We start from the raw sequence: 26725 nt of genomic DNA on the forward strand, positions 1-26725 counted from the left end.
CCTCCTGGTCACTGTTAGGAATTTTTATCTTCTTTATAGCGGCCACTTCAATCTCAGAGAGTAAATCTCTGAGATCTCGAATTCTCCATTTGCGTTATGAGAGATCAAGCCAGCCATCCACAGTAGCTTTGCACAAGCAGGGGAGAGAAAATTTTTTATTTCCAGGGAGCATGGGAATCCATTTATTACCCCACAAGCGGACACTTCTCCCATTACCAATAAGCCATCTTGAGCCTTCAATAATCAGGTCCCTTGCAGAGACAATAGAGCACCAAGTGTAGCGTGCGATTGGGGATATTTTTGCATCCTAATTTGTTGAGCGCTGAAAGTATTTCCCTTTCAGAACCTGAGCTGCAAGAGAGTATGGATTTGTAGCAATTCTCCATAATTGTTTAGCAAGAAGGGCACTAGTAAAAGCTCTGAGATCTCTAAAGCCAATCCCACCTTCCTTCTTAGATTTACAGAAGGTACATAGTTTTATATGCCGCTGGCCGCACTGTACGGCCAACCACAATTTTTTTTTCTCTCTCTTCTATCTCTCATCTCTTTTCTCTCCTCTCCTCCATTTTCTCATCCATTGAAGCACCGACTTCATGCTCCAACCCAGATCTACATCGAATTCCTTCTCGAATCCGGCGAAGAGCTTCACTCAGATCGTCGTTGTCTTCGGATCTATCATTTGTTGTCGTCGTGGTTAGAGGCTGGTTAGGGTTAGGGTGGTTTCGTCGTCGTGGGTTATGGGTTGATCTAGGTATGGCCGGCTGTTCGTGGTTCGGTGAGGGTTCGGATGGGTTTTGGGTGTGGGTTGTTCGTGGGTGGGTTTAATGGTGGTTCGTTTCTGGTAGAAGTGGTTTGGTGGTGGTTTCGTGGGTGGGTGGTGGTAAATTCGTGGGTAGAAATGGTTTGGTGGTGGTTTCGTGGGTGGGTAGTGGTGGTTAGGGTGGTTTTTGGGTGTGGTTTCGGTTGGATCTGGGTTTGTTAGTGGTGGTGGCATGGCGTGATGGGGCGCGTGGTTGGTGGTGGTTGGTTGTGTTGGTTGCTAGTCGTGATTGGTGTGGGTTGCTGGTTGGTGGTGTGGGTTGCTGGGCGTGGTTGGTGGAGTTTAAGGTTTTGAGGTGGTGTAGGATTAGGGGTTACTTACTTGGTTAGGGGTTACTAGGTCCGTTCAGGGGTTACTAAGGGGGTTACTAGGTCTGATCAGGGGTTACTTGGTACGGCCAGGGGTTACTTTGGGGGTTACTAGGGGGATTATTAGAGGGGTTACTAGGGGGATTATTAGAGGGGTTACTTAAGGGGGTTACTTGGGGGAGTTACTTAGGGGTTACCGGAGGGGTTACTTAAGAGGGGTTACTTGGGGGTTACTGGAGGGGTTACTTGGGAGGTTACTTGAGGGGTTACTAATTGGGCACCCTGCCGCACCGTGCGGCCAGCTGCACTAAAAACGCACTGTACAGAAGGAGTTTCTCCTAAGATATAAGGGCCAATTTTCAAAATAATGAATACGGTTTTTTTTTTTTTTTTTTTTTTTTTGGTTAAAAAAAAATTCATTAGCTGATTAAGGTAAATAAGAAGTCTTCTTCGTCCTTAATTTTCTTTTACAATAGTTACCAAAAATGCCCAAGTGCTTTATAACGATTTCTCTTTCTCAGTCTCTCTAACGTCTAACCCCTTGTTCTCCCGCTCGTCCCCCATTAACTTTCCCCCAAAAAAATACAGCAAGATCTTGATATGAAGCAATTGCAAAATTCACAAAATTAATCAATCAAGAAGAAGAAAGAATAATGGTGGGATTAATGGCGGCTGGTTCTGAAGAAAGAATTCAGAGTCTCATAAATTCAATTACTTTTGCTGCTGATACCCCTTCAAAGCTCGATAATTTGCATCAACTTAAGCAGGAATTGTTGGGCTTAGAAGATGATACTACTGTTTCTTTCTCTGATTTCCTCCCTTCTTTGTTGAGGCTTCTTTCAGATTGTTTTAGCCCTGTTCGTAAATGCATTACCGAGTAAGTTTCTCATTTCAGGTTTTATTTTTACTGATTAAAACTTATTTTTACTGATTTGCTATTGGATTATTCTGTTCGCGGCTTGTGGGTTATTAATTTGATTGTGTTTTTACTAATTAAAGCTAATTTTTATGGAATTTGATATTTTTAGTTTGTGGGGTTTTGAGTTTTTGTGGATTGGAGTTGTATAGGATGATTGTTGATTGTAAAGTTTAGTACTTGTACTAGCCATTCTTGTTTGATATTTGGTTTAGGGGTTTGTTGGAACATTGATATTACAAGAATTATTGGAAACATTATGTAGATACTTATAAGAATGTTTGGGGAAGGACAATTCAGTATTGAGAATTCAATGATTGATTTCAAAGCTAGTAGGAATAGTGTCAAGAGAGGTGTTTGCATTTTTGATTTCGGTTCATCAGGAGGAGGATAGTTTGATGATAAAACCTTAGGGATTACCTAAATGGGTTTAAGATTGGTATGGTGAGTTTTGGCAGAAGATTGAAGTATCATTTTTATTTTCTAATGTTACAATTGTAGCAGTAGAATATCACTTTTTTTTATTCATTTATTCAAAAATAATATGAAGTAGTTACATACACTGATATACTATTTTAGAATGTCTAGAAAAAGTTTACATAATTTCAAATATTAAAAATTATAAATTGGGCCTCTCAACGTACCCCTCTTGAATTAAGTGCCAGAAGAAGAATTTAAGGATAAAGTTACTGTATTGGGCATATCGGTGACATTGTGGTGGATCCTTAATTTTAAAGAATTGGGAATGTGATGATTATGGTGAACCCTTAATTTCATATTAGTTTACGTACTATGATAATATATGTGTGAGCTATAGGAAATCAGGAATCCTAACTTCTGAATGTTAGAAACAAAATGCAATGTTTTGCTTGACAAGGTGTCACATAAACAATCAATGTTCCTGGGAATCTAGTAATAATAGAAGTGCTAATGATTGAAATGAAAGGAGGCTAAAATTTCTTCTTTATTAACCGATCTTCTTTTATTCATCCAATACATCGTAAAAGGTTTATAGTGAGAGTTGTTGGCCTCAAGATGAACTTGTTTGTTTAAATGTTTTAAACTAGAGTTTGGTAAGGTTGGCTGATTCACTTGTCAAGCTACTTGTTTCATACATTTTTTTGGTGTTTTTTCTATTTGTTGGTTCCTGCACGGACAAGTTCCTCAGCTTGTGTCCTGCTGTGAATTTAATTTCCAGGATGCAGGTTGTCCTTTTCCACATAGGAATCTCTTTCTTAATTATTACTGTATTTCCTAAGGAGGGTTCTTATACTGGTGGATGAGGAGTAGAGGCAGGATTCTCTTCAATTGATGTAAGAAAGATCTTCTTAATTCTTTCTTATGATTTGTGTAGGATTGTTTGTAATTTTAAAGAAGACTAGGAGTTCCCTTGTGGCTGAGTGAATTGCATATAGAGAGAAGCAAGAATGTTTAATTTTATTCCTAAGGGATAAGGTGAATTGGGTTTTATAGCAGTGTCTAAAATCCCTTCCTGATTGGGTAAGGTAGCTTTAGCAATTCCTGTTGAATGGTATTTTCTTTTGCATAAGGTGATTAAAGTTTATGTGGTCTCCAAGCAGTGGCGGATCCAGGATTTTCGAACTTATGAGTCACCATCAATAATTAATCACTTGTTTCAATCCAAAAATTATATTAAAAAAGTTATATTTTACCAAAATGATTTCAATCCAAAAATAAGACATAAAAAATACATACTATACTATAAAACTATTAAATTAAACTAACTTTATGATTTTTTCCTTAATTAGTTTTGTGGGAAAATATTAAATTTGTGCAACTAAAAACAAGAATTATTTATTAAGAGACCAGTTATTTAATATAACAGGTCTCTTTAATGAAATATAAAAGTAGCGCAAAAAATTATTCATTATCAATGCCTCACAATAGCAGCAACAAAGAGATCGCCTATTTGATATTTTAATAGGCGGTCTCTTTGATATTTATAAAACAGACAATGGTCTAAACTCATATAGAAGCAACAAAGAGACCGCCTATCTGTAATAGGCGGTCTCTTTGATTTTATTTATTTATTTATTTTTTTTTGCTGGTGAGTCATGTGACTCACTGTGCACCTTAATAAATCCGCCCCTGTCTCCAAGGGAATGGGTGAGAAGCTTTTTTTGATGGGCTGAAACCAAACTAGGCAGGCTTATGGGGAATCGTTTTTAAAATGCAATGTTCTCATTATTAAGACTTTGATTGATTCCTTCTGATACAAAATCCTTCAATTCCCATGTCTCCTTACACTAACGTATGTTCTCCATTAGATGGACTTTTAAACCCTCAGCTTACCATATTTTCCGTCTTCTCTTTGCATATTCCTGATCTGTAGGTGTAGTAGCAGAACACCAGTTCCATGCTTGATTTTTTTTTCCTGGGGGCGGGGGAGGAGGATCATATATATGTTTGTTGTTATACTTTTATGTGTTTATTAAGGTTAGTGAGCTTGAAGCAGATTCTGATATTGTTGCTTTTTTGGGTAAAAGAAAGGCAAAAGTCCTTTTTATCTTCTTAGATTGGGCATTGAAGGTCCTAGCACTTTCCCTTGGTTAAAAGTTGGATTTTCTTTTACCTTCCAATTTGTTAAGATTTTCCCTCCCTTCTTTCTAGAAATTCATCAATCTGTCTGTTGTTTTTATCCGGATTCTAGGGTAATTGGTGAAATTGGGTTGAGGCATTTGGAGGTTTTACCTGAAATTACACCTGCACTGTTGACTGTTGTTGATGATGATACTCCAGCAGTGGCCCGGCAAGCTATTACATCTGGCACCAATATATTTTGCTGTACCATGGAGAAAATAGCACTACAGGTACTCTCGTGTGAGATATGATCCATTAAATTTGTTTGATGAAAAGATGAATCTGTAAATATTGGACATTAGTTGTTAAGTGTATTATCTAATATCATGCTGGTGGGAATATAGTGACCCAGATAGGATGAGGGGGAAGGGGGGGGGGGTGTTAGACTGTTAGTTTGACCCAGTTATGGCTTAATTCTGCTAACCTTGTAGAGGCGATTCCTTGAGTTTTCCCATGTCACTGCAGAGAATCTGAGTGAGCTTGAGACTTGTTATAGCCTAATATGCTGCATTTAAGGATGTGAGCCAAAATGAGCTTGAGGCTTTAAGCACGTTGAACTGGCTTGGCTTGGTTAGCTCAAGTTCAGCCTCGGTGTTCATTGATCTGTAACTCTGTAAGAGTTCAAGCCTGGGATTGTCTTTCAGATTACTGCTTAGAAATTTGTATTTGTGAAATCTTCCTGCTATAAGGTTTTCTGATTCTCCTGCACTCATTTTTATTTTTTATTTATTATTTTCCCTTTAATGATTTTTTTCATCAATTTTATTCTCTCTCCTTTCTTTTTTTTGTTTTGAGGAAGTTGTTTTCTCCTTTCATTAAAGGGAACAAGTATGCAATTGCAAAGCCTTCTTAGGAGAGTGATGGTATATCATTTCCAATATTTAGGTTGGGTTTTAATTCTCCCGTTTTTTTTTTTTTTTTTTTTTTTTTTTTTTTTTTTTATCTTACTACTTTTCGTTTTGATGTATTCTTTTTTTTTTTTTGTTTAAATTTTGTTTGTCTTCCTACTTTTGCTTTATTCTTTTTATGGTATAGAAATTTCCACTTTTATCACTCCTTTTCCCATCACATGGTCTACATAACACTATATAATAATACCAATGTTTCTAAACAACTTTCTATCTCCTACCTAAAAAGTAAAAAAAAGGGACTCACTTTCCACTTACTACTTCATTTTATCTGAACAGTAAGTAGGAAGATAAAATTAAAAAAAAAAAAGAAAGAAAGAAAGAACAGAGGGATAATGAATTATCAATGCATGTGTAGAAGGGCATCAATTTTGATGTGATTCCAATTTAATATGATGTCAAATTAGCTTAACTTATCCCTGGATGGTTCAAACCATTTTCCTTACAAATGTTTTTCGTCTCATCTTATTCTGGCAAGTGTAGGGGCTAAATGCAATCAAGTTGGATGATTCGCTTGAGTCAGCGTGGGAGTGGATGCTGAAGTTGAAAGAAAAGATATGTTCAATAGCTTTTGAGGCATGTTACCTTTCATAAAATTCTTCAATGTCTTTTTCAATTGTACACAATTTTTTAGAAATAAGTTTTCAGTGCTCTTATTCGATAAAAAAATCTTTCATTCTGTATGTATCTGATGAATACCTGTATTTAGTTGCAGTCTGGAAGTGATGGAAAACGATTGTTGGCTCTGAAATTTGTTGCAGCCATCATTCTTATTTATACTCCAGACCCCAATGGTGGTACTGAGCTACCACCTCATCTTATTAGTGATGGTAATGGTATGGACCATAGCTTAATCTAGCTATTAGTATTTACTCAATGATTTTTGTTGATATAATTATTAAGCATCTGATCTTAGCTGCAGGTAAGGAAGCAGGGTTCAGTATTTCATGTGTTCGTAGAGGGCATCCTCTTCTGAAGCTTGGGGATCTGTCAATGGAAGCCAGTCAAAGTTTGAGATTATTGCTTGATCAGCTTCGCCTCCCCATCGTGAAATCTCTCAGCACCTCCATGGTGGTTGTGCTCATTAATTGGTAAGCCATACCCCTCTAATGAGTTCTTTTTTTGCTTGGAAAATGATGTAAGGTTGTTTGTCTTAGTAGCTCCCTAGTTAATACCCAAGCAATGCCTGGTGTTTCCTTTTTTGGTCTTGAAGTTTAGTATTTCAAGTTTTATACCTGAGGTGTGCTTTTATTTGAATACATATATGAATAAGAAATGGCATTATTTACTAAATCGATGTACAAGAAATCTCAAGGTTAGTTGCGCCTTGGTTCCCCATCGGTGTGCCTCAATAAAGTGGTGTGCACTATATTAAAAATTAAATATAGGAAAAATTGAAAAGAATAATCCCAGCTTTGGCTCATTTTCTCACAGCAGTCCTACCTTTGCGTACGGTATTCTAAAAATAATCTCACCTTATACCCCCATCTTCTCAAAACGGTCCTTTTTAATTATAACCAGTTTAACCGGTTAAATTTTTTTTTTTTTTTGAACTTTTCTTTTAATTTCTCTCCTCCCTCCTTACCACTCTCCACCAAGCAATCACCACCACACCTCCATAACCACCACTTAACCACCAACCCACTAAATAACCAAACTGACTCCACCGTACCCCACTACCCACGGCTCCACCTTAACCGAACCCATCGCTACCCAATCCCCACAAACGCCTCAAAATCTCACCCCCTTAACCTAAACCCACCTGGATTGGAAGGAGAGGGGAGTCGGCCGACTTCGATTTGTTATGCGGGCGCTATTTTTGTTCGAATTGGTGGCTATCAAAATTGTTGTTGGGCTAAATGAATGGTGGAGTGGCGCCGCTGGTGAGGTGTGTTGTTGGTTTGGTGGTTGGTGGTGTGTGAAGTTGGGTATCTACGGCGGCGAGGCACGAGATTTGTGGGCTGTTTGCGGAGGCGGTTGGGAGGTGAATGGCTTTAGTGCGAGTTTGCTACTCGGGTGATGGTGGTGATGGTGGCGAGGGGGTGGTTTCGGTGAAGCAGACGTCCGGCAGAAAGGGAGTAACCAAAGGGGGAGAGGAAAGGGAATTGCGGAATACCAACAACTAGATGGGTCTGCTACTCCGGCACGTGAAAGGGTTCCGTTTACCCGAAGGCAACTGAGTCCGGCCTGCGGGTTGCTGGTCCGACGGGAGAGGGAAGGTCCGGCAGGGGATGGAAGAGGAAGCTAAGATTTTTTTGTTTTATTTTTTTTTAAATTTTAAATAAGAAACCAATTAGAATGTGACACATGGCAAGTGACCTTGTCCCATAGGTTACCAATTTCACAAACTGGTTAAAGGCTTGTTTTGAGAAGATGGGGGTATAAGGTGGGATTATTTCTGGAATACGCAAATGTGGGATTGTTTTGAGAAGATGAGCCAAAGGTGGGATTATTCTTTTTAATTTTTCTTAAATATATTCCGACAGGCAAAGGGGGGGGGGGGGGGGGCTTACCTTACTTTCGAAAGTAGTTGCTTCAGCTTCAACTGATGTGCGCCTCAAATGTGTCTTGGGTAGTTGGTTGCATCTCAATCATGCGCTTCTGGTGCACCTCATAAGCTTCTTTGAATTCATCTCACCTAGATCACAAAGTGTCTATCCCAATCACTTATCGCCTAGGTGCTCTTGAGGCGTGCTTTTCATACACTGCGCTATACTCTGATTTCCAATATCCTTGTTTTTTTTACCAGATTTTACTTAAATGACAATTTGATATATATTGCTGTCATTTACTAAGTGTTGACCCAATTACCCTGATGCACCTATTAAATGCTTTAACAAAAAGGCCTTCTGTTCTTGAATCAATCCTGGGTATTACTAGATGAGAGTTTTTAAACCTTCAGAAAGCTTTGGAATCTTAGTCCAACTTGAACAGCTATGAATGCAATGACTTATTAATTGTTGGTTTTAGTATAGCTGTATCTAAGCACAAGAAGAGGGCATTATTATTATCCTGCCCTGAACTTGCCTTACTCTTCAAAGTAATAGTGATGCCATTCTTCCCAGAGTCAACTGCTGGAAATACTTTAGTTTTGTGAATGATAATGGGGTGGCTTTAATATTTCTGGAGAAAGGCTGTGGTGATTGACGACTGGAGTAAGACAACTGTGGAACATTTTACCACCATCTTTAGATGTTAATTGACCTGGGTCAGTAGTCTTTTATTCTATTTGAAGTTTACATGCAGGAAGCACAACAAAGATTAGAACTTACCATTCATGTAGGAATGAGTTATATCTGTAAACTGTAATGCAAGGGTTTTCATTTATTGTTGTGGGGGAGATTTGTGGATTTGTGGCAAATGTTCAAGTGCTGTGTTACACACATCTTTTTTGTTGTTGCTGTTGCTGTTGTGTGTGTAATTGCAAGTCTTTCAGCATATCAAATGATATCACTGTCTTTGAATTGTTAATAAGATAAGTGATGGCATAGTCACCAGAAATTAGATCCTCTTAGGACAAAAGGAGAACATACTATCAGTTCCTATTGTAAAAGCCTTTGTTAAGACCATGAGGCCATGGCCTTCTGATTCTTGTCATAATCTAAATATTTATATCTGTGTTCCAAGTTTTCTTCCTTTCATAATCTTAAGATCCTCATGAATTTTTCAGACTGCTTGGTCTTACTTATATATTTTAATTTATTCTTTACCAGTTTGTCGGCCATTGCTGTGAAGAGGCCATCCTTCTATGGACGAATTCTTCCAGTCCTTCTGGGTCTGGATCCTTCAAACTCTGTTATCAAGGGGTTGCATGCTTATGGAGTACAGAATGCTTTAAAGAATGCATATCTCTCTTGCTTGAAGTGTGCACACCCTAGTGCTACCCCGGTAATATCTTTTACCCTCCTTTTTTGCGCTGTTTCTTATGTAAATTAATAAAGTTCTGACTACCTTGGTTGTTGGTATAGCTGTATGAAGACTGTCTACTTAATTTGATGATCGGTTGATACCTTGGCTGTTGGAGTAGCTGTAAGCCTGTAATGACTGTCTACTTAATTTGAATGATACACATTAGATAATTAGAAGTCATATTTTTTACCTTTTATACATTTACTCATTTTCTTTTATAAATCAACTTTCTCTGGTTCATAGCTATCTTTATCTTTTAGGTATGTGACACTTTCTAGTCATACTTGACCTGTTGAAAAGTTTCTTATTGAAAGTGGCCTCACTAGATTGGGATTTGATACTGTATTTTGTGTAAATATGGATGCTTGAAGCTGGCATAGCAGTGAATGACTTGCATGTGTATAAGAGAATGTTTGGTTTTTTTTTAGTATGAGTTGAATTACAAATGAAGCTGAGGTGGTATGGGTTTTATACCATGTGTTTGGGTATGTTTGAGAATGAATATTTTTACTTTATTTGATATCTGAAAATTTGGTATGAGCCATACCCACCTCCGCTGTGGGTTTGAGCCTTTGAGGTATGGGTTTAGAAATTAAAACTATGTTAAACAACAGACAGTGATGACATTATTAAAGTATTACCAGTTATTGGATGTTATTTTCTCCCTAAAGCTCCTGCACTCTTATCTCATCTAGAGAAGGAAAAGTATCAACTTTGTATAAAACCAGAATTGCAGATTTTCTCAAAAAAAAAAAAAAAAAAGATTATAACAAGTGAAGAAAAAGTAGCCAACAAAAATTTCTAAGGGTAGAAGAATGTAAAAAACTGTGAAGATCGAATAAAACGCTAACTATTTAACTCATAAATGCTATAGCATCTCTTTGCCTGAATTTTGCACCTAATTTGCGCCATAATATCCCCCTCCCCCTACAATAAAAAAGAAAAAAAAAAACTAATAGCATTAGACGAAGAAGAATCGTTTGGTGATGCCCTTTTAGTGATGGCAAAGTGTGGTGATTGTTTTTCATTATTTTTCTCTTTTCTCCTTCTATTATAGCTAGGGTTTGTATCCAGAGTGGAATGGAGTTAGAATCTTAGGGGGAAGGTGGGTATGTGATTCTTGGTAGTTGGGGTGAAGTTAGATATTGCATGTTATGAGATTCTAAGGCAAGAAAGTTCAACCAAACAATGGAACGTATTCTAGCTCAATTTGAATCCATTCCAAAATCTCTAACCAAGCTCTTCGTTGATTTAAAGGTCCCTCAACTAAGTTAATAAGATCATTTGGTGATATTGCATCCACAACTATAATGAGAATTGAGATGATGAGGTTTCAATTGGGCAAATTGTTGGTCACCTTTCCACAATTTCTTACAACAACAATTGGGAGGGGACTGGAACGTAACCACCTAGAACTGATTCCCGATCCGGATTAGCCTAAAGGGTGAACCGGGTGGAACACCAAAAAAAAAATAAAAAATATTATATGAGACGAGCTACACCATTAGTTGATGGTGTGAAAAATACAAAATGAGGTTATCAATAATCCCATATATGGACTTACTGAACATTATGAGGTTACTGACAATGTATGTATGGGGTTACGGGTTACTGATGGAGGGTTACTTTCACTGATCTATTCACTGCAATCATTCTTGCACTATCCATTGTCAAATCACTCTTCAGAAAACCAACCTGATGCTTCCTGACCATGGAACTGATCCCTTTTTCCCATGTGTCTTTCCTTTTTGAATCCTTATCTGCAGAAGATGAGCTTGAATCATTACGGTTATTTAATTGTATGACTACCAGATCTCTCTCTCTCTCTCACACACACACACACACACACACACACACACATAATCTCTGCTATATTTTTGCGGAGCCTGTGCATGTTTTTTTAGCATGATTTACGGTAAGTATGACTTCACTGCTAATCAATCAATCAATTAAAGCCTTAATCCCATAGGTGGGGTCGGCTGGTCGGCTACATGAACCAAAAGTGATTATTCCGTGTAGTCATCCACAAAAATCTTCCTCCTCCATCCCTTATGATTTCACTGCTAAATTTAAAATTATTACCTTGCCATGCTCCACCCTAGGTCTGAATATACTTGGATAGAGTGTGTCTCCTTTGATTTGGTAGATTTGAGGATGCTGATGGATTAGAGTCTTTGAGCTTTAGGAGAGTCAGTTTAAAGCTGCAAATTTATTTTGACTCTTATGAGGAGGCATTCACTAGTTCCATTTTATCTTTCTGGCTACATTATTGTGATGTTATAAATGGGTATTCCTTCGTAGGACATAGAAGATGGTTTGCTATAGTCTTGCTGAGTTGTTGACTTATTTAATGTTGTAATTTTTACCAATTGGACTTACAAGTTGCAGCGGGTTAAATAATGAGAATTATTCTACTAAAACATTATGCTCTTTTAGCTCATGATATCATTGATTTCTTCAGTGGCGGGATCGATTAGTTGGTGCTTTGAAGGAAATGAATGCTGGGCATTTGGCAGAAAAAGCCCTTGAAAGCATGTGCAGTAGCAATGGAAATGTGAAGCAGGAAAAGGCTGAGCTAGTTGCTGTTAAGGTATCCGCTTTTGGATTTTTGAACTGAATATTGATTTTTCTTTTTTAGATGAGTAACTTTTATGTAGCATTTGCTTAAATGTACCAGTTTTTCATGAAAGAAAACTTAGATAATTTGCTCAAATTTGCACCAACCTCGGTATCTGACAGGAGGAGCAGTCACTTGACATCCATGATCCAGTGCATAATAAGGCGGGTAGAAAAAGATCCAGTGACCTGGAAGTTGGTGACAGGAATGAAGATGATGATACACCTGGAAAACGTGCCCGATCTATGAACAGTTTATCAGAAGAGCTGAGTGATAAGTCAGGTGATCTTCGTTCTTCTGTCGAAATTAAGTCTGATTCACCTGGGGTGGCAAGTGCATCGAAAGAAGATGATTTGGGGCCTGTGCAGCAACTTGTTGGGCTTTTTGGTGCCCTGGTTGCTCAAGGTGAAAAGGCTGCTGCATCTTTGGAGATACTTATATCAGGTATCTCTGCTGACTTACTTGCAGAAGTGGTTATATGGAACTTGAGAAACCTTCCTTCTACTTGCCCAAAGGCTCAGGGAGATGAAGAACTTCAAGCAAATTTGGGTTTGCATTACAATAAAATTGATGCTGATACCCCCTTTGATCAACTTTCATCATTTTTGACAAATGCCATTCACTGTAGCAGTTCCGAGCTCATATCTGCAGCAGCTGATGTCAAACCACCAGTGTCACATGACATTGAGGCAAGCATCTATATTTTTCTTGTTGCATATTTTTAGTTTCAAAGATGTCATGTTGCAGGCCCCTTTCCCCTCCCCTTTCTTTGCACCCAATATATAAATAAAAAAATCCATTTAGCTTTAGTTTTTTAAAGTTTGATTAGTGTACAAGTAGTGCTTGGTCACATTTAATGGAAATTTAGCTTCCTGATCATACTTAAAACTAGGAGATAACTCCAGCAGAACCACTATCTATGAAAAAGTACCAAAGGGTAAAAGTGGCTGGAGTAATGACAGGCTAAGTGATGGGGTTCATGGAGGTAATGTGTTTTGGTTTCTTGAATTTGTGAGTATTGATTGTCAGATGTTTGGAAGCGTGGATTTATATGATTTGCTTTGAGGGAAACTGTTTATTGCTCTATGTGACTAGTGGAATTGGGGTGTTCTGGTATTGTGCTGTATTTGTAGCCTGTTTATGGTTGGTTACACCTGGGTTCTTTTCCCACTTATTCAAAATTCCTCTGTATCTTGTATGCAGTCTTGTAACTTTTAGCGTCTACAATGCGATTGTATCCTCTCTTCATGCTGTAGTGATGTAGTTCTGTTCTATGAAATTATCTTTTATCGAAAATAGTACAATGGGAAAGCAGTCTGCAACTCTATTACACAAAAACTGAAGTCAGTCATTCCTAAAACCTGCATTTTGTTACAGATTGTTAGAATTATGCTCTTTTTTTTTTTTTTTTTTTTTTTCCACACAAGCATATGCTCTTTGTTCACTAAAGTTATAAAGAACTATTTTTCTCGTGTACTTTTTTTTTTTGTTGGAAATATACTCCGTATATATATATATATATATATATATATATATATATTTTTTTTTTTTTTGTTCTCTAGTTTATTTGAGTTTCGTGTGTACCCTGAATTGACAGCATCCGCTTCTAGAAGAATCTCATGCTATGGACGTTGCTGATAACATTGTGGCATGTGCTACGTCAAAAATTTCAACTGGGCTTGTTGATTCAGATATGCCATGTGCTTTCAATTCTGGTAATCTTTTGGAAGTACCCAAGGGGTCAGCTGTTGCCTGTGAGTTTCAAGATATGGGACCTTCAGATAATGCCATTCCGGGCTTGGATAATGCTCATAGCGATGGATTCCTTGACGCTGTTGCTTCTTCATCACTGGCCTCCACAGATCAGGATGATGGAAGCCAAGATCAAGTTACAAGTGTTGGGAAAAGGTTAAAGGTAGAATCACTTCCATCAGTGTCAACTGAGAAGTCTGAGGAACTTAGTTCTAAAACTGCTGCAGCAGATGCAAGCACAGGGATGGCCTCTACAGCTAGTTCCCTTGGGCCAGTTCACCAGTTTGTCTTGCCTAAGCTCTCAGCACCTGTGATAGACCTTTCTAGCGAAGACAAGGATAAGCTTCAAAAGCTGGTATTTTTGCGCATTGTGGAAGCATACAAGCAGGTTGCTGTCTCTGGAGGTTCACAGCTTCGATTCTCTTTACTTTCTTATTTGGGAGTTGAGGTAATTATTATGCTTTAAAATTTTAATCCTTATCCTTCAGTTAAGGTGCTTTTATATTTCTTATTCTTAGTGATGGGTTCGTTCCTCAGCAAACATTATTATAAAATATTTCTTTCGCGGATTGAATTAGTCAGCTTACTCAGCTAGTAGAAAGTGTGCAAACCCAGTTTTTTTTTTCAATATGAAAGACAGCAAAGAACTATCAAACTGTAAGGTTTCAAAATTTTCCTCTTGGGTGAATCATATTTTTCCTTTATGCTGAGTGAACTGGCAAATTTGATCTCCAAAGGATCTTTCAAATGATTGTTTTATCAAGAGCCTTCATTGAAAGTCCTTGCATGGTAAATTATCCTTGTTCTTGTAAAATTGAAATCTCTTCATTTACTAGTGCATGATCTGGTATGATTTCAGGTAAAGAATTGATGTTTTATAAAGAGAGAACTTCCGTCCAGGAAAAGAGGATTTTTTTGTGTCATTCTAAATGATTTGGGGTGTAAATTTGTATAATGGCTTTCTGAAATACCTGGTTTTTAAAGTTTCTTATTCTACTCGAAGAAATCCTAAAGCTGTAGTTTTAAGTTAACATTATTTTTTTTTTTTTTTTTTTTTTTTTGAGTTTTCTTATCCAGACAAAGCATTTAGTTTTGAAGATGAAAACTAGTATTTAGGTATTTTTTCTATATGAGAAATTTTTATTTCAAGAAATTGGGACCAAAGTGTACTAGATATCAAGGAAAAGAATAGAAGGATTCCTGCTTCACAATACATCAGAATGATTAGGGAATTCCCCATGAGGCCATGATTCTGAGGCCAAAGTCCAAAGAGAAGCTAACATCTTAAGATGTCAAAATATTCTGTAATATGGAATTTAGGTCATTCCTTTCTATCTAAAACTTTGATATAGGAAAGAAGCAAACTAAACTATTTTATTCTTCTTCTTTTGCCTTCCAAACTGCATACTTATACTGTATGACAGAGGAGTAAACCAATAGAATTTTACACAAAAAAAAAAAAAAAACCCCCATCACCTTTGAGGATGTGTGATTGACTTTCCTTTTTTCTATGTCAGAATTCTGATGCCTTTTTAACTACGGTGCAGCATCACTATTTTCTAGGGGACTTAGGCTTTTGATAATTTCTACCTTTGTGAATATGGATGGATTAAGTAACTTTTTAAAGTTCAAATTTTATGTATTTATACTCATTAACGTTTGGTGAGAACATTACCTTTTTTATTTGCTTAATAGACCTGGATGCTGAAAGTAATATTGTACAACCTTTTTGAAATGAACTTTTTTAAAATTGGTGCATCATTCTGCTACCTTTTTTTTTGGGGGTGATGTGTTAATATTAGAAAAGCAGCTTCATATCGAATATTAGAAAATCTGAGAGAAGAAAAGTGATGCGCTGGAATGAAGCAGATAAAGATACTGTGTTTTAAATTTTTACTGTTTTTTAGTCGGGTGTCCCTTTGGTTTTCACTACCATATGTGACATTTTTCTGTGCTTTGACCTAGTTTCCGTTCTTCCTTCTGCAGCTCTCATTGGACCTTGACCTTTGGACATGTCTACAAACACACATATTGTCAGATTACATAAATCATGAGGTGATGTATATTATTCAATTTGCCGCTATTGACATCATGTTGCGTTTGTTTCTATGATATTTGTTTGAGTCTCTTATGATTGTTTTGAAATATGATTGTCCAAAAATATGCACTACATGAACTGAATCACTCAATGTTTTAGGGACACGAGTTGACATTGCGTGTCCTCTATCGATTGTATGGGGAGGCGGAAGAAGAGCGTGACTTTTTTTCTTCCACAACTGCTTCTTCTGTATATGAAACTTTTCTTCTAAAAGTGGTGGGTATACAGTCCTCTATTTTGTCACTTTCGTTCCATTGGACATATATTCTTTGTGGTAAGTTGTTGAATATCTATGCAGGCAGAAACACTGAGAGATTCTTTCCCACCATCGGACAAATCTTTGAGTCGTTTGTTCAGTGAAGTTCCATATCTGCCCAAATCGAGCCTTAAATTATTGGAATGCTTGTGTTCACCTGAGATTGGAGATAAAGATGAAAAAGGATTGCACAATGGAGATCGGGTTACTCAAGGTCTCAGTGCTGTGTGGAGCTTGATAATGCTGAGGCCAACTCTGCGTGATGTGCTGTTGAAAATTGCTTTGCAGGTCTGTGTTTTTATCATATTTAATGATTTTATGTAGATGTCAATCTCTAATTGAACAATGATCTAAGTGTAATGTTCCTTTAGAAGTTAGCTGTGATCGGGGATGCCGTTTGAAGGGAAATGGGGCTTCATCTTTATTTTTCCAACATCTACATAGATGTGTTAACATTCTGATAGATCATCCTTTTCTTTTGGGATATTAACCCTTGAATCCCTAGAGCTCATTATGAAGTAATATGCTAAAATATAACCTCATATGCCGGAGATTCAAAGATGACCCTATGGTCCTATTTGCACATTTTTTTGGATGAAAATTAATGACGTTATAAAAGAGCCTATGGCTATGAACCTTCCTCTTCTTCCTCAGTCTTCACTTATGGTCAAAAGCATGTGAAGAACCTATGGCTATGAACCTTCCTCTTCTTTCTCGGTCTTCACTTATGGTCAAAAGCATGTGAAGAACCTATGGCTATGAATCTTCTTCTTCCTCAGTCTTCACTTATGGTCAAAGCATGTGAAGAACCTATGACTATGAACCTTCCTCTTCTTCCTCAGTCTTCACTTATGGTCAAAATCATGTGAGCATGTGGCAGCCATAATAGCTTGCATGGACAAATTTAGAGGGGATGCAATGGGTACAACTACAACACAAGAAAATCTCAATATACAAGGGTCATTATATATGGGGGGAAATATCCTAGAAAATCTCAAATCTTAATTATAAAAAAATAATAAATAAAAAAAAAAAGGATTTGAAAATACTAGAGGAAAGATTGAGAGACATCATGAAAGACAAGGTTTGAAAAATAAAAATCACAATGCCATCATGCATGAAATCAGTGAGGAGCTGTGAAGTGTTTGGAATATATGTTGTCTATCCAATTTAATTCCAGCATTAACTAAAAGGGAAATATAAGATAGATGATTACATTGTTTCCATTGCATGCATTGCATGCCCATTTTATAAGGAAATACTAAATTTGTTCAATGCTCCTAGTATGTCTTTACATTACAAATATGATATAGCAAAAGAAGAAAATAAGGTGGACACCATATAATGAATTTCAATGGGAATAATATAGAGAACGAAATAAGAAACTATCACGGTCTAATGAACAATAAAATGCAGAATTTATCATTTAAAATAATAACAATTATATATACAATATAATTCTTGTATTTTTGGAGATCACATTATAGCAAGTGGTAATTTTTAATTGTTTATAGAAACAAGTTATACCAAAGTGTGCGCAGAATTATCTTATGGACATGTGTTGTGGCTTGTGAGAAGTTGTAAAAATCTGTGACAGTATGATTCTTAGCCCTTTAAGAGATATTCTAGCTACGCCATAATTCTTATAGGATTGTTAGTGGATTTTTTTTATTGTTTTAGAATTATGTATTTTGAAGAATTTTCTAAGAAGTGTCTTCTTATTCTCCACTTTGTAATTAATTGAAGTTATTTTTTTTATTGCTATTCAATGAAAACCATCAAGAAAGGAAATAAATATATTGTAAATGTGCGATAAATTGAAACAATTATGCAAATTTGTGTAGAGAAGTTATATCTATAACTTTTAATTTGTGTCAAAAAAAAATAAGTGACTTTTAATTGTGAATAGTGATCACGAATCTCACAATGATTAAAACACCTTTTTAAGTTGCTTGTGCTTGTTTGATATATCTTATTAAATTATGAAAGACTATAGCATATGTTAAGTATGAAATGTTAGGACTTAGGATTAACTAAGAAGATAATTTTGAAGAGTATAAATATAAGGATGTGTAAGAAAATGGGTTTAGCAATACAAAAACAGCTTTACCAATTTACTACGAGACTTCTTTTATAGAAGCTAGTGCCTTAGTGATAATGATAATTATGTAACTATAGGAACTGGGATCTAATATAGGGGTCGGACATGATTTAAAATGATGAATCTGTATACGCATTCATTCTGTATCGATATCAAGTCCTCTGATAAGCTTTTCTCCTTCCAAAGAGTGCAGTGCATCATATGGAGGAAGTTCGTATGAAGGCAATACGTTTGGTATGTCTACTATGCTAACAAATAAAGCTTTGTATATGTACTATTCAAGTGCACATATCACTTGTGTGCCTTTTATCTTATTTCCTTTTTTGCAGGTTGCAAATAAATTGTATCCGCTACCGTCAATTTCCCTGCAAGTAGAAGAATTTGCTAAGGAGAAGCTGCTTACTGTGGAAAATACTCATAGTGCAGATGCTGATAAATCAAGTATTCAATCGCAAAAGGTGTGAATTGCTTTTCAGAACTTGTTCTTTACATAATAATAAGAGGAGACTGAATTTCATTAGATTACCTGCTAGATTTCATTCTTTCTGGATCCACCCCCCCTCCCTCCGCCTCGTATACTAATATATGTGTCTACTTGAAGGATTTGAGCGGTTGCTTTATTGTTGATATGCAAACTCATATGTGGAGGAGAATTGCTATAATAACTTGTTTGATCAGTGGAAGGAATATTTTGAAATTACGGATTTATGTTTAGGGGACAATTCTCATGAGATGGATTTTTCACTCATTGGATGTCTAAATGCAATCCATCCTATCAATTCTAAAGTAAAATAACATGCTGTGTGAAACATGAAAATAAATAGTACTCACCATCTTCCTTCCTGAGAACTTCATAATACACAGTCAACCTCCCAACAACCAGTCTCGGCTTCCCTAGTTAACTCGCTTGATGCCACTCCGTGGTTGCTGTCCTTGCTGATGAACCATTGCCGGTTTCTTTGACAGCCTCTCAATCAACGCTGCTTTGTGGCATTCCACCCAAAGCAATGACCCCCAAAAATTGGGGTGGGTGAATCACAAATTATAGGGGATAAAATGTGAAAAAAAAATTAAAAAAAAAAAAAAGAGAATAGGACAAGCCCATCATACTTTGAGGCTTTGAGCTGCCAGTACATACCTTTTTCTGTTCTGGAAGTTTTGTTATTGATTTTAGGTTCATCATTATTTTTTATGTTTAGAGATTTTGGATCAAATGAGAAGGGACGTAGCTGATGGAAGTGTACAATGTACTGATAGCTCATAAAATGATGTACTAGTCTTCATCCTGAAAGATACTGTACCCCTCGTGTTGACTTAGCATAAGATTTAGGATCAAATCTCGTAAAATATAGTACTTCCTTCGTTCCCTTTTTTTTTTTTTTTTCCAGGTTTCAAATCTTTGTGAAAAGTCAACAAGGACGTCATCAAAAGGAAGGAATTTCTCAAAATTATCGATTGGCTCAAATCATTAAATATCCAAGCTGAAAAAAGGCTTTTATGTCAATGAAATGGTGTCCCTAGACTACCTGCACTCTAGAGCTAATATATGGTTTGGGCAACCCTCCGGCAGATTAGCTCCATTGTTATATGTAGGCTGTTCAGAGCTACCATTGTGGGGAAGGATCTTTTTGTAAGAGATAGTTGGCTGAGTAAGACCCATTAAACAGAGTAAGGGTAAGGTGAATTTCTTTCTGATGACATGGTAGTGAAAGATTGAAGAGCTTTATACACCTGCCTAAGTCCTGCTCTTTTATATTAATATGGCACCAAACACTATTACTTGAGCTCTTGAAATCACGGGAAATGCAAAGAAAAATGGGTTTATGCAATAAGACACCCTTTATTACTCTATTTTATTTGATGTTACTCCGTCCCATAATAGTGTACCCATATACTCACCCTTACCCCATTTCTTATACATAGTTACTCACTTACTCCATCCCGTAATAATGTACCTCATAAAAAATCTTCCTTATCTTTTAAAACACCCTTACCCTAAAGCTAATCTGAAATTTACTCTTGATTCTTATATGTTAGTTTTGCTTTGGAATAGAAACTATCAAGATTATCATTTTTCTGAATGTATACTATGTGTTTGTCAGTCAAATTGGTAGGATCTTTGTTATGATTGTTTTTGCTTCTGCTGGTGATTTATGACTGACTGCGTAGCAGGTTATTTAATTTACGGTGGGCTTGTAGATCACCTGAAATACATTTGACATGGGATTTACTACGATGAATGAACTTTAGCCAAGCATTGGCATGATTAAAAATTGGGAGAACCCCCCCCCCCAAAAAAAAAAAAAAAAAACGTGGGAAGCCCCTTGCTTTTCTTTTCACCCCCCCCCCCCCCAAAAAAAAAAAAAAAAAAAAAGTGGGAAGCCCCTTGCTTTTCTTTTCACTCTTGTCGTTGATAGAAAGTGCTCCCTTGGACATGGATCAGCAGATGGTGAAGTGGTCACATTGATGTGATTTTAAATTTTATAATTCTTTGTCCTGATGAGGTGACTTTTTTTCTTTTTCCTACTTCTTGCTTCTTTTGGCCCCTTTTCTTCTGGTGATGTGCAAACCGCTAGTTTCCTCTGGTAATGTGGTAATCTTTTGTTGATGGTTTATCATTCTCTGCTTTAATTTGAATTCTGATCCTGATGTGCTTTTGCATTTGTATTCTCTACGGTTGCATTCCACTTCGTGTAAATTTCAACCTGTTTTTGATGTCCCCTTACCCCGTTGTTTTTAACTTGATCAGAGTCTTGAAATAACTTTGGCTGCGAAAGACCAATCGACAGGGGAAACGATGGCCGTAGAATCATCTGCTCATAATTCCCCGCCTTGCACACCTGGAATTGCTGCCAGTACTTCCGTATCTGAAGCACAACAATGCATGTCACTGTATTTTGCCCTATGTACAAAGGTGACACATTTATCTTAGTTGGTTGTGTATGACTTTGTTATCTGTTGTCTAATTGAATATTTTGTCTTTTGTGGTTGACTTTGCTTGCAGAAACATACTCTTCTTCGCCAAATATTTATCATATATAAAAGCTCACCCGAGTCAGCGAAACAGGTGTATTTGGATTTGCATATGATATGTCATTTGACTTGGTTATTTATGCACTTTTTAATTTGCTCATTCTTATACTGTTTGGTTTCGTACAGGCAATTCATAGCCAGATGCCTATTCTTATTCGGACAATGGGTGCATCACCACCTCTTCTTGAGATTATCTCTGATCCACCTGATGGAAGTGAGAATCTTCTGATGCAGGTTTGTTCAGATTTATTGTACCTTAGAGACTGATATTTCCTTGCATTTTATCCTTTTATGAGGCATGTGGATCTAAAATGCCCAAATTCTGAGACACATAATTTTCCATGCTATAGGTTTTGCATACTCTTACAGATGGCAGGGTTCCATCTGCAGAATTGATATTTACTATTAAAAAACTTTATGAGACAAAGATAAAGGTATATTATATTTTCTTTCTTTATCTCTGCTTCTCATAACTTTTATGTAGAATTGGTAATATACTAATGCATCTTTACTTTTGCATGATACAGGATATAGAGATTCTGTTTCCAATATTGCCCTTTCTACCAAAAGATGAGGTTCTTTCTACATATATGCTCCCTATGTTATTCTCTTTCATGCATGTTTGTAAATGATACTGTGTAGGCATTTGATTTATCACCTGCAGCTTGCAGAGAAAATGCTACTATCTATAGAAATTATTTTCTTAGATAGTTTCTCTGTAGTTACTTGTTGGATAGTGTATAGTATAATTTCCCTCACCTTTCAGCGTTGTTAGGGATGGTAATAGCATGTAGCATATCATCAACCTGTTTACTTGTGTTCATCAACTTCCAGAATTCTAGGTTAACTTTGTGCTGAATGAAGCTACATCTGAGATACAGTTTCAATGCCTGCACATCATCATTTTATAGCTGTATCTCTAGGTTTTTGGAGTAGGCAATTGTTTGAGTAATTGTTATTGACTTTGTATTGTCAGGTGTTGAGGGTCTTCCCTCATGCTGTTAATCTCCCCCAAGACAAGTTCCAGGCTGCTCTTGCACGCTTGCTGCAGGTATATTCTTGCTAATTGTTATTGCCGGTTTGGAATAGTATTCTACTACTACTAGGATGTCGATCTGAAAGCAGTAGAAATTTTGTATTGCTATTTTTTATTTTTTTGTTAATCTTAATGTATTATTTCAAGTAAAGACGAGGAAGATGACAAAAAGTAGAGAGAAGACTTTTTATCTCAAGTTTAAGATGTATTAATCTTAAACTGTCAAATTGAACTACCTATTTGCTATTTTTTTCATCCTACTAGAGCCTGGAGGATGTGAGTCATGATTTGTTATTCTTGGAAGTATCCAAAGTGTTAACGAAAAACCATTGACATTGAGAAGTTCTTTGTTTCATGAAATTCATTGACTTATGATTTTGAGTGAAAAAACCATCCTAGCTCGATAGTTCACATAGATTCAGCAACTACTTAAACCAGTTCATGGAGTATTATCTAACCGAGCGAATTGTTTTGCAGGGTTCGACTCCTAATCCTGTGCTAACTCCATCAGAAGTGTTAATTGCCATCCACAGCATAGACCCTGATAAAGATGGAATTCCTTTGAAGAAGGCATTTTTCTTGCCACCATCTTTTTATTTTTACATCTGCTTCTGTCTAATTTCCCATCTTAATATGATCTTGCTTGTATTTCCTATCCATGAACAGGTGACTGATGCATGTAATGCTTGCTTTGAGCAAAGACAAATGTTCACACAGCAAGTAATTGCCAAGGTTCTGAATCAGCTGGTATGTTCTGAACAATCTTCTGTTTTCTCTTTATTTTTTTCCCTTATGTTAATCCTGTAGCCTTTGATTTCGTTATTCTACTTGTAGGTTGAACAGATTCCTCTTCCATTGTTGTTCATGAGAACAGTACTACAAGCAATCGGTGCTTTTCCAGCTTTGGTGAGAAGGATATTATTTTTTCCTGCATGCTATGATATCATATACTTTGCTCTTTCTTTAATCCTCAAGCCTTTAGACTTTAGAGCTATGTTCTTTTATGTCTTTCTTTAATTTATTTGTTGTTGAAATAAGCAATCAATGATTTGCTTCTTTTGTCTGAAACAAAGCTATATAAACTCTGTTGCTTGGCTAGTTGTCTTGATGTGCTTAAAATGCTCGAGCCACTTACTATTCGTAATATGTCTGGTTAGAGAAAAAGAATAATAATAGTATCATTAAAAATAATAAATTAATAAATAACCTCTTTTAAGTACACATCTTGTGCATCTAATTTGGCTATTTCATTTGTTGACTGTAAGTCTTATTAAGGTCTCTTCCGTGAGTACTTTGGTGTTGTCACCGGCTTTAGGCAAGATTAATACTCCCTCCGTCCCTCTTTACTTTTCCCATTTCCATATTTGGTGTCCTAAAATGTGTTTCCCATTTCCTTTTATAATTATCCTCATCAGGCCTTCATTGGATAATGTTAAAGACACAAATATACTCAAATTTTCTCTAAAGATGTACCCACTATGAATAAAAAGTTAATGGGGACCATATCTTATAAGTTCCAAAATGACTTAAATGATATATCTCCTTTTTGTCACAGATTAATTATTAAAACCAAAAAAAGGACTACCTTTACACTTTAATTGTATCATGTCCCAAATTCCTTAATTCGCATGAAAAAAACCTAAACGACAAAAGTAATGTGGGACAGAGGGAGTACTAGTGATTTGCTCCCACAAAGTATGACCAAGATATGCTATTTTTTCAAGTGTTTGCTTGCTGTCTTTCTTCATTTTCAAGTTGCCGAATATTTGTTTGACTATATGTATTAGCATACCCTAAGTTTGATCATGTCTAGCTGCCACTTTCATTGGGGGATGCCATTTACCTGTAACTGCCACTTACATTTTTCAACTACTACCTTTAACTGCCACTTTCATATTTCAAGTATTTTAAGTGGTGAGATCATTTGTTGCTTTGATTTAGTACTAGAATACTGTGTTATTATTTAATGGTGCATGCTACTAGTACAAAGTACCAACTAATAGGATTTGATCCTAGGTCTAGAGTATCACCCCTCAAGGCTTTAACCAACTAAGCTACTTAATCATCCACCCTTGTGATCTGTTCATGCATTTAGGAAAATATTGCCACCATATTTTGTAAGATTTGTTACACCACACATTTTAATTGTGAGGCAGGATTTTACACTTACTCATAAATTGAGGCAACTTCTAACAACATTTTTTTGCCTTACATTTCAACCAGCTTAGAGTGACCTTCTTGGTTATTGGTATTAGAATTAGTGTATTACAATGGTTTCTGAGTTTTAGTATTCATTTGCATTTCAGTTTGAAAAAGATTACTCTAAATTTTTCTTTTTTCACTCTGTAGGTGGACTTTATAATGGATATCCTTTCTCGACTTGTAAGCAAGCAGGTAACATTTTCAGCTATAGGTTGCCTTGCTATTTATCTCTCAGTACCTTCATGTTTCCTTGAATCTTATGATTGGCACATTTCCTAACAGATATGGAAATACCCAAAGTTATGGGTTGGATTTCTCAAATGTGCTCAATTGACACAACCTCATTCTTTTACCGTGTTGCTTCAGGTACGTCCAATGTTCTGATATGTCTGTTTTTTTATGAGCCATCTTTTCTGGGGCATTTTATCAGGGGATCAAGTACACTACTAAAATAGAAACAATGATATTTCAATTCAATATGGTTCTAATATTTCACAGATGAATGAAAACTGAAAACTAAAGCTGCAGAGCTAAACAATTCCATTCCTCTTCAAATACTGGGATCCTAAGTTTTATAGAGCATCTGAGTCCATCTACCTGCTTCTACCCAATAAACTGAGAGGATTAAAAAAATGGCTTGTAGAATTCTTGGTTCTTCCACTTAAAGCTTATCTAATCTTCTTTCGAAAAGAGATTGAAGCTTTTCTATTCTGGTTTACTTCTTACTCGTAAATTATTCAGAAGAATAATCCTACCAGGTTTTAGCATTTTTAATTGAGCACATGTAGACTAGCTTGAATCTGGGACCTATAGAGAGCAACTCTTAAATTACTTTTGCTTGTTGCGATTAAGCGCATGGTCGTTTGCAAAAAGATGATTTCATTAGAATTATGCTGTCTGCTTGCAAACTCCTTGAAGACCAGACAGTTTGTGCATGACACTGTTTAATAGTGAAACTAAGTTATACTTTCTTTGGATTGTAAAATCACATTGGCCTGACATAAGTTTGTTTAGAAAAATGTTTACAAGACATGAATTCTAAATATTCGTGGTGCCTTTGGAGTTTTGTTTTAAATGTTAGTACTGTTTTTTCCAGTTGCCACAAGCTCAGCTTGAAGCTGCTCTAAATAAAATTCCTGCACTCAAAGCACCTCTGGCTGCTCATGCAAACCAGCAGAACATTAAATCTTCTCTCCCAAGGTATGTCCAAAATGATCTCTGTTTTGTGGCACATTTGACCACCTTTTTTGTCATAAAATCATGGACTGGGGATTACAATTGCATCTTTGGTCTCAGGTCTGTACTTAATGTACTCGGCATCACCTCTGATTCTCAAGCTGGAAGTCAGTCGCAGTCAGCCCAGCCTGAGGCTGAGGATGCAGGCAGCTCTGACAAGGATGCCGTCCCAGAGAAAAGTAAAGAATCATCCAGTGGAAGCTAGAGTAACTGGTTGAAGTTCATGCATAAGTTAGATTACAATTAACGCTAATATCTTATACAAGTATCAAGTTTAAGCTTTTTACCTACTGTCTTATATCAACGTTGAAGTGCACATGATTTGCATGAAGCTGGTTAGAAAATTGATGAACATGAGAACCAAAACATTTGGAGGTGTATCAAATGGAGCGGCTTTGCAAAGAGTCCAACGCATATATTGCATTTGAATGTTGTCTGTTCAGCAGAGGATTGTATGCAGTCCGTTGTGAAAAGGTTTATAACAAAACAGAAATATATATTATAGGTGCGGATTTTTTATTTTATTTTTTCGTTTTTGGTGTAGAGACCCACAAAGGTTATATAGTAGATGAAATTTGGTTTTGGGTAGCACCAGTAGATTTTATTAAGCTAGATGAGATCCATTAATAGGACTTGAATTAATATCATGTATTTGTATCCAACATACCAGCTGATATACAAAAAGGAAACCGATTCAATGTCTTAACACATATTTTATATGCAAATATATAGATATTGGTTACTCGCACAACTTTTTTTGTATTCAGTTAGCTCTCTGGGTGTGTTCAATTCACCTGATTTTCACTGATTTGAACTTATCTTAACTTATTGAACTTATTAGACCTTATTAGAGTTGTCAATTCGGGTATTCAAGTCGGGTTTGGGTCGGGTCAAATTAGGTCTCAGGTTAAATCAGGATCAGGTTATATCGG

The 26725-nt window shown here is 36.4% G+C and overlaps 1 protein-coding gene across 7 annotated transcripts; it reads left to right on the top strand.

The window, feature by feature from the left end:
* The first annotated feature begins 1619 nt into the window (after nt 1–1619).
* LOC145597447 (uncharacterized) lies at nt 1620–26518 on the top strand. 7 transcript variants are annotated; one of them, XM_081653616.1, is made up of 28 exons: nt 1620–2005; nt 4716–4875; nt 6037–6129; nt 6269–6389; nt 6470–6644; nt 9267–9441; nt 11924–12052; nt 12202–12361; nt 12548–12768; nt 13677–14279; nt 15818–15886; nt 16029–16145; nt 16228–16473; nt 18473–18520; nt 18616–18744; nt 21036–21200; nt 21291–21353; nt 21446–21553; nt 21670–21753; nt 21847–21894; nt 22296–22370; nt 22833–22925; nt 23022–23102; nt 23190–23261; nt 24705–24749; nt 24840–24923; nt 25654–25757; nt 25854–26518. In XM_081653616.1, the coding sequence occupies exons 1-28, from the start codon at nt 1782–1784 to the stop codon at nt 25996–25998; spliced, it is 3837 nt and encodes a 1278-aa protein (XP_081509742.1). In that variant the 5' UTR covers nt 1620–1781; the 3' UTR covers nt 25999–26518. The 7 variants fall into 7 exon arrangements, with proteins under 7 accessions (XP_081509742.1, XP_081509738.1, XP_081509739.1 ...); XM_081653612.1 differs by having other exon boundaries at nt 12202–12768; XM_081653613.1 differs by having other exon boundaries at nt 6476–6644; nt 12202–12768.
* Nucleotides 26519–26725: the final 207 nt, after the last annotated feature.

Source organism: Chenopodium album, chromosome 20 (genome assembly GCF_948465745.1).
Source record: "Chenopodium album chromosome 20, dcCheAlbu1.1, whole genome shotgun sequence".
NCBI classification, from domain to species: Eukaryota; Viridiplantae; Streptophyta; class Magnoliopsida; order Caryophyllales; family Amaranthaceae; genus Chenopodium; species Chenopodium album.

Coding starts and splice junctions, on each gene's coding strand:
- LOC145597447 (XM_081653612.1), top strand. CDS start 1,782: ATGGTGGGATTAATGGCGGCTGGTTCTGAAGAAAGAATTCAGAGTCTC. Junction 9,442..11,923: donor CACACCCTAGTGCTACCCCG/GTAATATCTTTT, acceptor TGATTTCTTCAG/TGGCGGGATCGATTAGTTGG. Junction 18,521..18,615: donor GTATGAAGGCAATACGTTTG/GTATGTCTACTA, acceptor CCTTTTTTGCAG/GTTGCAAATAAATTGTATCC.